This window comes from Stegastes partitus, unplaced genomic scaffold (assembly GCF_000690725.1).
Source record: "Stegastes partitus isolate 25-593 unplaced genomic scaffold, Stegastes_partitus-1.0.2 Scaffold148, whole genome shotgun sequence".
NCBI classification, from domain to species: Eukaryota; Metazoa; Chordata; class Actinopteri; family Pomacentridae; genus Stegastes; species Stegastes partitus.
This window is the reverse complement of record NW_007577879.1, coordinates 463,440-475,021: the sequence shown is the minus strand read 5'-3', so window position 1 is coordinate 475,021 and position 11,582 is coordinate 463,440. Positions and strand designations below refer to the sequence as shown.

Genomic DNA, 11,582 nt, shown 5'->3' with positions numbered 1-11,582 from the left:
AACATAAAATTATCAATGGAAATGACACAAAATCACTACAGAAAACTGTATGCATGTAAAACCTTCAAGAACCAGAAGTAAGTCCAGCCGCCGTCTATTTAACAACTCGGCATATCCACAAGCTGCCTACAGCTTTATAGCAGGATCTATACGGAGCAGCAGTGCCGCTGGTCAAAAGCTGCTTTACTTGTGTGTCACACAGAGAGTTGACACAGAGCACTCTGGAACCGACTGGCTGAGTATCAGCAGGCAGGTAAGCAGCATTTCCATTTCAACTTTTGCAAGATAAGTTAGAACTTGCACTCAAGTAAGAGCACTGCCCAGGCAAAAGGAAATTCCACCTGCTCTTCAGCAGCCTGATAGCTCTCGCATGAGGGTGAACTTAATATTTTTTTTTTGGAGCAATACTGCAGCTTTCGAGCAGAAATGTGAGCACATTCCGCCTCGAGGAGCGAACAACGTCCATCCCATATACATAATTACACTGTCTGCTCTCCAAGCCCTTTTCCCCGTGTCTCATTTTGTTTAGGCAGTCAGGGGTGGACTTAATACTTCACTATTGTGTTTATTCATGTCTTCTGTTTAGTTGAAATGGCCACCCTGGGCCACAACTGTTCTTTTTTTTCCCCCTCTTGCCAGAACATGCTGAAGGTATTTAGCAGAACCAAAAAAGAAAAAAAAGTTTAATCTGTTTGCATTCATTTACATAAAACAACCAACTCCATTTTCTTTTTAATTGCAATTATGAAACTTGTGCATTCACCTCAAAATACTCAGAAAATGCTCGAGTATTTTTTGAGCATAATATAATCTTAAAGTTGAAGTTCATTAAACATCTATGAAGTGAATTCGTTAAAAAACTCCAAAAAGTCAAGAAAAAGTTCATTTAAACAAGCAGCCAAAGTCAGCCGCTGTCGAGCTGTTATCTCCGCCTGCGAGTCCATTTCTGAATATGAATCCGAGGAGCCGAGGGAGAAAAAAAAACGTACAACTCTTATCTATCTTAGCTTCAGTTCTTCAGTTTTTGCCCCATTCGGTTCCATTAAATAAAAAGCAATCCCATGTTACAGAAAGCACTTAGCATCAATATTTTCATGTGACGATCAATTTGCAAAATTGAACGTGATGCCGGCGTGCATCGGTATTGATCTATTGGGGGGAAAAAAACAAATGGGGGGAAAAAAGATCACATTCTGAGAGAAGCTCTTGGGGGAAATAAATAAATAAAATACTCAGTTCTGATTAATGGGACTCGTGGTGAACTCGCGTAACAGAGGAAAGCACAAAGTCCCGCTTTGAGGTTAAATAAAGTTCCATTTAAACGACCGGTTGTTAAGAGAAGCTCCGGCCGGACCGCATTTGTTAATCAGCTAAGAAACTGGATTACGCCGTCAACAAGATAACGACTTCAGTGATCTGTGGGCCAATTTAAACTTTGCACTTTTAAAAACGGTAAAATATTCAACACGTCGACAACATCGTACTTGGGTTTTAAAGATATTGCAGCCCAACTTGATGGATTTCACCCAAAGTCCCTGTGCCCCTAATGTCTGGCTCACATTATAAAAAGTATTTTACTAAGAGAGCAAATACATTACACAGTTTTTGTCACATGGGGCCTTCTATTATGTGGTGGGGACACACCAGAGGAGCCCAAGGAGCAAAAAGAGCAAGTAAATGGAATTGCTTTTATAAATCAGTGTCACATTATGCATTCAGCGCACAGACTAAAAAGCCTCTCTACAGTATACAAGTAGAAAGTTTATAAATCTTTTGGGAATCAGCCTTGCGGCATGCTCTCTTGTTAGCTACACCGTCCGGGCTATTCTTTGATACCAGTCCAGCTTTACATATCGAGATAAGCTGTCGCGGAATTACGGAGGCGCATAAAACAATGCAGGGGTAAAAAAAAAACAAACTTACAAAAGGAGGTTACGGAAATGAAATAATGAGGGAGACGGGAAGCGTTTGCATCAGTGGAGATCCATCAAAGAGACGGCGTGCAACAATAAAACTCCAAGAGTGGGATGGAAAAGTTTAGGCTAGCTTTCAAAGTAAATTTAGGCTGCTGGTTTCAGTTCACATGAGAAGAAACAGGACAGTAAATGAGGAGTCACTGAGCCTTCCGCCTATTTTCAGGGCATCAAAACGGAAATTTAGGGGCCGCCACTATAGATCAACTGGTTGAGCTGGTGACCCATGTACAGGGGCTGTAGTCCCCGAAGCGGCGGCCATGAGTTCCAATCCCGCTCATGGCCCTTTGCTGCAAGGCCTTCCCCCATTCTTCTCCCCCACTTTCCTGTCTCTCTCTTCACTGTCCTATACAAAAAACGTGAAAAAAGTAACTTAAAAAAAAGAAATTTAGTCAAAGCTGCTTTTGTGATGGAATCTCTGAAGGCCGTTGAAGTCATTATGGAGGTTCTGTATGAAAAGTTAACAGTAAAACTAGCAGGCTCAGCTCATATGTGTAAGTATCTGAGTTTCAGTAATTAGAAATACAAGCAAATAGCCCATTTGGTTTGGCAAATTCAAACCAATGCTCACATCTCAGATGTACAGAACCCCTAAAGCAGGGGTCTCAAACTTGTGGATGATATTTTGTGGCCCTCTACTTGACATCCAAGTTTAGTCTTCGTGCAGCCCGCGTGTTTTTCTCAAACGCACCGGCACGAATCGTTGCCCTGGGCGTTTTCTATTTCAGTATGTGTATATATATATATAACTATATCAGTTGTGGGCTACCGTTGTTGTGGGCTACCGAGGCTCAGGCTCTTGACAGCAACGCAAATTAGCAACGTTAGTCACGTGAAACGTGATTCGGGAGTGTCATAGAGTCTCAGTGCAAATGCGTTTTTTGTTGTTTTTCTATCTGTGTGAAAAGCTCTTCTGCACCATGAACTTTAATAAGTCGAAGTCCAGGTACAAACTCACCGATGAGCATCTTCAGGCCACACTGAGGGTCTCAACTGTTTCCTCCCTCAAGCCAAATGTGGCTCAGCTGTCTAAGAGGAGTAGGTAGGAGAAGTCTATGTTCTGAAGACTGTTCATGTTCTGAATTGTTATGAATCAAGAGAAGATTGGATCAGTTGTACTTTTTTGGAATACTTGAAACCCTTTTTTTGTGGAATACTTGATGTAGGCCAGCCTCACCCAGACTCTATCTCCAGCGGCCCCCAGGTAAGTTGAGTGTGAGACCCCTGCCCGAAAGGGACATGTCGGAGGGGGAAAAAAAAAAAACGAGTTGGAAAGTTCAAGTTGGAAAGATATTTAAAGATTCAAGTTGGAAAGACATTCAAAGATTCGAACTTCTGGCATTAATAACTATATCTCGCCGCTAACTACAATATCACTGTTTTAAATCAAATGGTGCCTCTTCCCAAACGCTGTAATACAGACCACAACCTACAACCGGCCAAATTTTTTATTTTTTTTCCCCCAAAATGAGACATCTTCCATTCTTAAGGAATGACACTGATCTTTGCGGAGCTCAGGGACCGTCAACAAATTACCACGGCGAAAGGAAACGCTTTGAAAAAAAACTCAATAACGCCACATTTATTGTTTGTAGTGACACCAAACTCACATCACACCTTAATGACCTTCCTCTGGTGGTACTACAGCGCTTAGACTGAAAAATGTACTATTGTATAATTTTAGGTATGTTTTATTATAATAAATTTGAATACAATCTTAATAACTTTTTAGTTGTTGCTTGTAGTGCCATCAAACTCGCATCAAACATCCATTGACTCCCTCTGGTTATACTACAGTCAAATTGAAAAAAATGTACGTAAAACCTATGCCGTGCGCACGAGATATTTGAAATGTTTGTTCCTCCGACATGTCCCTTTAGGGGCTCTGTACACATACATGTATAAGGGAGGGTAAAGACTTTATTTAGATCCATCTGTTTCCTTTTTTGTAATCGTGCTATCGCAAATCACCCCAAACAAATAACAGATCATTGGAAACATACGTTATTAGTGTTTCAAAAGGAGTGGGGAGGGGGGAAATGGCATACATTAATTTGACAGGCATCATCTTAATTAATAAAATAGGAAAAGCATACAAGCCATTGTGCATGTTGCATAAATCAGACAAACAAAAAGAGCTTGTGCATTCATTAGGGCTATTTACATAAAGTCCTTTGTTCATTCCGTCAAAGATAACTGCAGTGCGCCTCTCAGCAATGGTAATGATCAAATGATTATCTTGAGATCAAAGCTGTCCACCAAGAGCCACGAGGCAAGACGACCGAGCCCGGTGGTAAAAACTCAGCGCTAAAAAAAAAACATGCAAAGGACAGTAATGAGCACAGTGCAACTGACCAGAGTTCATTCATCCTCCCCACGCCATCGCTCGTCACCGTTAAACTAGGATTCTTCACTCCCTGCAGGTCAAATAAGTTTCTCGCCGTGTGAGACGATACAACCCATTAATCTGTTGTTCTCTGAAAAGCAAGTTCCAGCAAAAACAAAGACAAACAAAGCAGCGCTGAGCATACTGATGCTGCTCTGGTGGCTCGGCACGGCCCAGCACCTTACCCAAACGCTTCATGACTTGTCATACATCTTGTATCTCATCGGCAAAGTTCAACAACATCACAGCCGTCGCTGTTATTGCACAAGAATACAGCTATGTTTACCGCCCGGAGTCTAGCTCTGACACATGCAAGTGTAAATCACCGTCGGCAGCGGCGTATTAATTATCAACAACCAAAGAGGGAGCTGGCAAACCGCAGTGGGAGCAAAGAAGACTTTGGAGATTTGACGCAAGATGATGTGTGAAAACAGACTAACTGGAGAGTCTGCGAAAACTTTCACTGCAGGTAAAAGCACAACAGCCACAAAAACTTAAGGATTAAACATAAGCAAGCACAACTAAAACAAACACAATTAACACTAGATTACAAAACGGTTTTAGAATTAACACCAGTAAAAACTAATGAGACGCAAATCAAAACCATATAAAAGGTGGCAATGCAATAAGATCAAATAAAGTGATTAAGACTGAAAGATGACCAATAAAAATAGTAACACATGTGCGTTAAAACCAATAAAAAAATGTTTTAAAAACTCAAGACCAGCAAACCACACCGTGCAAAAGTGCAGCTGAAAAGGAATATTTTCAATTTAGCTTTACAAAGATGGCAGCATTAAAGCACACCTTGTGCATGATGCGGCAGGTTGCTCCAGCAGCTTGGAGCATAAAAGCTGAAGGCAGTTTCACCAGTATTTGTGGAGAACCGGGGAATAAGCAGACAGCCTGTTCCAGATGACCTGAGGGGTCTAGCCGGTTCATAGCTCACAATCATATCAGAGAGATTCTGGGGTGCCAGACCTTGTAGGGCCTTAGAAACACGCATAAAAACAAAACTAACACTGAATTCTAAAACTCACAGGAAGCTAACGACCTCAGCACGTTTACTTTTTTTCATGAGTAGCCCCGGATGTTGTTGACGCCGCTGCGAGCAGCAACGTTGAAGTGATGACATCCCAACCGATCACAACGTATGACATTTCTGGTTAATCGCAGGGGAGGAGCGGAGAAGTCACTCAGCCAGAACAGACCCGTCGTTTTTATGCTGTAAAGCTGCCACTTATACCGTATATGACCAACACTGAAGGCCCGAGTCTGGAAACACTGTGAAAGGTTTGTGTGTGATTAGAAGCGGAATTGATGCTACAAATGACACTGCCTATAGCGAGGTATTCATCTTCTAAAGACAGCCTCCTATGGGTCTATCACAGCAGGTCAAACGATGGTAAATAAATCGTTTTGCTGGCCTGCGGATCACGTAACGCCTCTTGGGTATATAGGTTGAACCTTTCCGTTGCATTTGTAAACACAATATATTCAAACCACAGTGAAATTAATCACCGACTTTGAATGCGTCCTTTAGAAAAAAACAAAAAAAAAAACAAACGGAAAAACTTTGTCTCAGCTCCACACCACATAATAACTCCCATCTCTCCAGTTGACCCTTGGCCTCTCTTCATTGCTTGTCCTGCAGTGCTAAACTGAACCCTTGACACGAGATTGAGATGTAGTGCGGTGTGTACATGTTCCGTGCCACAGGGAACACAGCTCTCTAGCACCTGTATTCTTTTTTTTTTTTTTTTTCCACTTTACCACCGTAGCTTTTAATCTCCCATCTCTAAGCAGGCAGGGTTTGCTGGAACTCCTGCTTATAGAGATAGGTAGAGCGGCGGAGACGAATCGAGAGGGAGGGGAAAAAAAAAAAAAAAAAAGCTCGGTTGACATTCTGGGGTTTGATAAGATGCGTAAAAATGACTGTGATGTGGTGGAAAATGGGAAAAAAAAAAAGATTTAGGCCAATACGATGGACAGGGGCGATAAGGAATGCGGGGAGATGCTTTTTTTTTTTTTAATGTGTTGCATTAAGTTGCCTGAAGGTTTTCAAAAAGGTGAACTCCTAATGAGGTGTTTACAGAGTCAGCCATGTTGCTAAAGGTATCGATTCCCACCGAGTCCCACGACATCACTTAAAATGAGCAAAGAAAATTATCCTGTGTGACAAAGCGTGGCGGCGTAGAATTATCTCCCTTGAATTTGTAAGTGCGACGCCACAAACGGGAATTACCGACATATTTTGAACACTGCATTCCAAAAGTGCATTAAAAATCGGCATTAGCGTCGCGTTTTGTTTGGGGGGGAAACGACGGTGCGGCGCTGGAGCTCGATGGTATTGCATTTGTAAAGGTGAGGAGAAGCAAATATTTATGTACACGGGGTATGTGCTTATTGAATAAATAGGCATCTCTCATTGGTCTTTAAGGAAAAGACTAGGAAAACAAAACAGGGAAGGTGGCGGCGGCGGCGGGGAGAAGGAGGGAAGGAGCTCTGTACATTTCCTCCACACTGCCCTTTCTGCTCATCCATTCTCCGTGACACTTGTGGTAATAAATCAAAGCCGAGAAGGCAGGCCACAGTGGGGAAGGAGACTCGCCGTCCTTTTCCCCCCCTTTCGCTGTAACCTCTGACGCTGGTTCGACAAAACAATCGGACATCTGACAGTATCAGGGAAACAGACAGCGCTATGCTCATTATGGTTTGGATGGCATTTGGCTAATAGGGTATGCCCCTGCATACCTTATCTCTGCGGTGCTATTTTCACTATTGTAGGAAGGGAAAAAAAAAAACAGAAAGTGAATTTTGTTATCAAAGAAGAGAAATGCAGCTACTAGGAGGAGGTAACACAGGGTTTGCACTTTATATGTCAATTAAGTGAAGCACAGCGGCAAATACTAACTGGTTAGGACAACGCTGTTTGTCGCTACCCTCTGATATCACACCAAAGGACCGTTTTCTACGAGCAGCAGGAGATGTAGCACAGATATATATATATATTTTTCCATCTGTGTTTTTCTAGGTTTAGGCAGCTGAAACATTTGAGTCAGGTTTTGTGAAAGACGGGAGTTAAAATAAAAAGCATTTGTGGTGTTAAGATTAAAGAGTCGGGTAATGTCATGGGATAGTCAATCAGTTCGTTACGTAGAACGCCACTTTACGATACGTCAGCTATTCGATGGCAAGGGCACAATTATGAGTGAATGATTGAGTGTTTCTTCTTATATATAAGGTGCAGTAAAAGACTGAACTACGGGGGTAATTTTGGACTCCACTATGGTTGGGTTGGGAGAAACAAATAGTGTCCTGTGATAAAGTTTAGTGTTTTGTTTGCCCATTTGCTAGAGATGACACATCTATGGTTTGTCATAAACTACTTGCACAAACGACCTATGGAGGTGTCTTCTTACGAGAGGCAAGTCTTGGTTAAATATATGCTTAAGCAAAAGCAAGGGTACGCATGAAAATATATATATCCTTGTCTGAAATTCCAACCAACATGTCCTCAATCAAGGGAAGACAACAACAGCAGGTGTCTCAAGCGTAGTAAGATGCCAACAACTGAGTGCCAGTAATAATTTCAGTGTTTTATCCTTTGGTATCAGTGCAAGAACTTTTTTTACAATAAGTTCTTCTGAAGTTTAGATTACGAAACTAAAGGCAGCCTTTTGCAGTGCTCTTGGGAGTTGCTCCATTTTGCCTTTCCTGGGTCCAGAACTTTGAATCCATCCACTCTACTGAGTTGACTGATTCGTCTGGCATCGTGACATGAAACAGCACTTTCTCGGACTGAAAAAGCAATCGGTCAAATAAGTGCCGGTGAAGGACTAACGATTAGCCGATCAATGCCGCGGCCGGGGCTGCCGCCGTTGTCAGGCATCGTCAAGCTTCGGGTTTGGGCGCATTTGGGCTGTTGAAGAGCCTGAGGTTCTTGAGTTTGATACGACTCCCTCGATTAACACATTTCTATCACATCGACGGCACTGTAGTCTCGATATCATCCGGCGTTGTAGTTCACTCCCATCCACGTTTTTAAAAAAAAACTGACAAAGCCCATATGTTGGCATGGTTACGCATCAGTGTCAACTTAAAATGACATTAGAGTCAGGCGGATACGTTGGTCTCCGCTGACTGGTTAGGGAAAATTGAACCCCCTCCTCCCCCGACGGAAATCAGTTAGAGTGGAGTCAATGTCAGACCGAGGGTGGAAACGGAGTGTAACAAGTTGACAACTCTGTGTGATATCAGGCAAGATGCTACTAGCCTTCTAGCAGCATTAACACAGCAGAATACAGCGCCGGTGGATGGCTGCCTCCATCCAATACACGCTACACAGTCCTGTATCATTTTTTTTTTAGTGGCTATTAAAATATAAAATGTAAGAAAAAAATGACCTGCATGCCAAATCCCATACACCGTTTGTGCGTATCCACTCGCGTATTTGGCAAGGCTCAAGCTTCGGCAGCATCGAAATGCACTATTTTAATAGGTGAGAGAAAATGATGAGGTACAATATTGATGGAGCGAATGCAATACTGATATAATAAAAATTCACGGCGTATATGATTCAATTTTTGCTCACTTTGTTGTGATAAATCAACAACACTGCATTTTTTTTTTTTATGATGTCAATTGCAAACATCTAATTTCACAAGCTCCACCACAGCCACTAATACATCCATCAAGGAAAAGCTGTCAAAATGACTGGCACGCACCACGGTGTTGAATACCGAGTAGAAGGAAAACACAGGTGACACCAAAATGTCTACTTCAGTGTGGGGATCTTAGCACAACAATACGAAGATTTACGAGGTTTAAGGGTTTCTTTGTAGCGTCGGAACTCGGGAAAACGGACACGGAAATTTTGAAAGGCTTGTTTTGGAACAGTCGCACGAAAGTACAAGTAGACTTTGACGAGATATAAAGTATTTGATTGCTCTGCGAGGAGAAATTTATTTAAAAGGAAACATGTTTTTTTTATTCTCTCTCTAAATGGTATTCAGAAGAGCGGTTACGCAGCTTCACAATGTGGTCAACAGCACGGGTGAACGTACTTGAACATCTCTCAAGGCCGACATAAATACAGTTTATAGTAAAGCACTTTTTTTCTTTTTAAGCCTACTCTCTTTACATTCAATGAAAATGTTTGAAAAAAAAAAAAATCTTGTTTAAACCAGAGCCGCATCTTTAGTGCGAGATACATATTCGTTAACTAAATCTCGGCACAAATATGTACCACAAGCGCCTTCTCTTTCCCTCCCCATTCCACGGCATGCAGTCATGCACTGAAAGGGTGAAGCAGCAAATTTGCTAGCTGGCAGACTGGGAGGACAGAGAGGCCTTTCTCACCAGTCAACGGCTGTCCTTAATGAGAATAGAAAGTGATTTACTAGCTTAATGCTCCAGCCCTCAGCCCGCCTGCCCGCCTTTGCTTTGCACAGCCAGTTTAGTCGACGCTCTTCATACAGAGAGCGAAATTGAGACCAGGGAAAAGAGGGGGTGAGGAGGAAGAAAAAAAAAAAAAGAAGATAGCAAAGCCACTGTCCGAGTAATGAGACTTTCTCGTGGATTCTCAGCATCACTCACCTCCACCCAAGTTCTGCATGATTGTATTTTTCATGCTTTTTTAGTGTTTTTTTTTCAGTGTGCTGATGGGATTGACCTGCACTGATTGGGGACTTTTGCTTCATCTAACCAAAAGGACAAAAACATAAGAACACGCGTGACTTCCGAGACATAATCAAAAGAAGAAAATCGTAAAGAAAAAAGGTGAGGACGTTCCCTCCGTAGCGTGCAGTCTCTTGCAAAAACGTCTTTTAGATTGGTGTGAGGCAGAGATTGCTCCCTGCTATTATTGTCCTCTATGATTATCCAATCAGCGATGCTATTCCCCGAAACCATTTGGAAAAAAAGTCGAAGAAACCGGCGGAACCTGCTCTCAAAGTGGGACTTGTGGGGGGTCCCCCCCTTTTAAAATAAAAAACAGCAAACTTCCAACCCCTTGTGTTTTATTCAGTTCAACTTCTACCACCAGCAAAGCACCAGCAAGAGTAATAATAAGGGGAAAAAAATACCAATTTCATGCACATTTGTGGGGCCGGATTGCACTGCTTGATTGGGGCAGCGTACTTAAGCGTGTGCATGAAATTTAAAGTCATAATCACATTTAACCACAAAATAGGAAGGAAGGGGGATGGAAGGAACTACAGAAGGTCACTTGAACATGTTGGAAAATAGAAAAGGAAAGGATGGGGGGAAGGAGAAGAGGAAGAAGGGGGAAAATCATCTTATCACAAGGCCCTATTGGGGCAAACATGAATCCAAACAGAGCAGGTGACTTCATACGTGCATGATCTTTTTTGGTGTTGGGGGGGGCGCGCGCGTAAAAATGTGCATCATGGAGGGCAAAACACAAGACCACAGCAGTTTCTTACCGAGAGTGAAGTAGGGAAGAGCAGTGTTGTCAAGATCATCCATTACGGAGATTCGCCCAGGTAGGTCTGTTCTAACGAATAACAGGAGTCGGGATTCCCCCCCTCCTCCTGCTCCTCCTCCTCCTCCTCCTCCAGTTCCTCCTCCAGTTCCTCCTCCACCACCAGCACCAGCACCACCTGCTCCGGCACCAGCAGCAGCAGCAGCAGCAGCAGAAGAAGCACCCCCTCCTCCTCCACCTCCTCCTCCTCCTCCTCCACCGGCCACGTTCCCCGAGGCTCCGCCGGTGAAGCTGAACTCGTTCTCCCGGAGTACGGGCAGCGTGGAGACGGTGACGGTTTTCACCTCACATGGCGTCTCCGCGTCGCTCTCTTTGTCCCTCTCCTCGTCCTGGAGCGACGTCGCCCCTCGGTTCGCCCGCACCGACGGGGACCCGGCCAGCAGGAGAAGGAGGAGAGCCACGAGAAGGACGCGGAGGTGCGGCGCTAATATCTTCGCCATCCCGCTCCTCGCGTGTGGTTCTCTCCGCTTTGAGTGGGGCTCATAAGCTGTCCGTTCACTTATAGTACAGTCGCTGCAAAGGAGTCGCGTCCGTCCAGGAGGCGGCAGCACAGGTGTAGTGAGGAGGATGACATCTCTCGGCTCCTCCGCACATCCATCTGAGCTCACATGCGGGACAACAAATCACCTAAACTTGGTGGAGCACGTGCACTTTTTAAAAAGACACATTTGAGGTGGAGTTTGCATGCGGGCTTTTTTTTTTTTTTTTTTTTTTTTTT

At 43.4% G+C, this 11,582-nt stretch overlaps 1 protein-coding gene across 1 annotated transcript in view; it reads right to left on the bottom strand.

Moving 5' to 3' along the window:
* Nucleotides 1-11,304, bottom strand: part of astn2 (astrotactin 2) — a 298,857-nt gene extending 287,553 nt beyond the window's left edge. The window contains exons 1-2 of the mRNA XM_008279213.1: nucleotides 11,043-11,304; nucleotides 10,806-10,985 (exon numbers count right to left, since the gene is read on the bottom strand). Of these exons, the coding sequence (XP_008277435.1) occupies nucleotides 10,806-10,985; nucleotides 11,043-11,304 (442 nt within the window). The remainder of the gene's footprint in view (nucleotides 1-10,805; nucleotides 10,986-11,042) is intronic.
* Nucleotides 11,305-11,582: the final 278 nt, after the last annotated feature.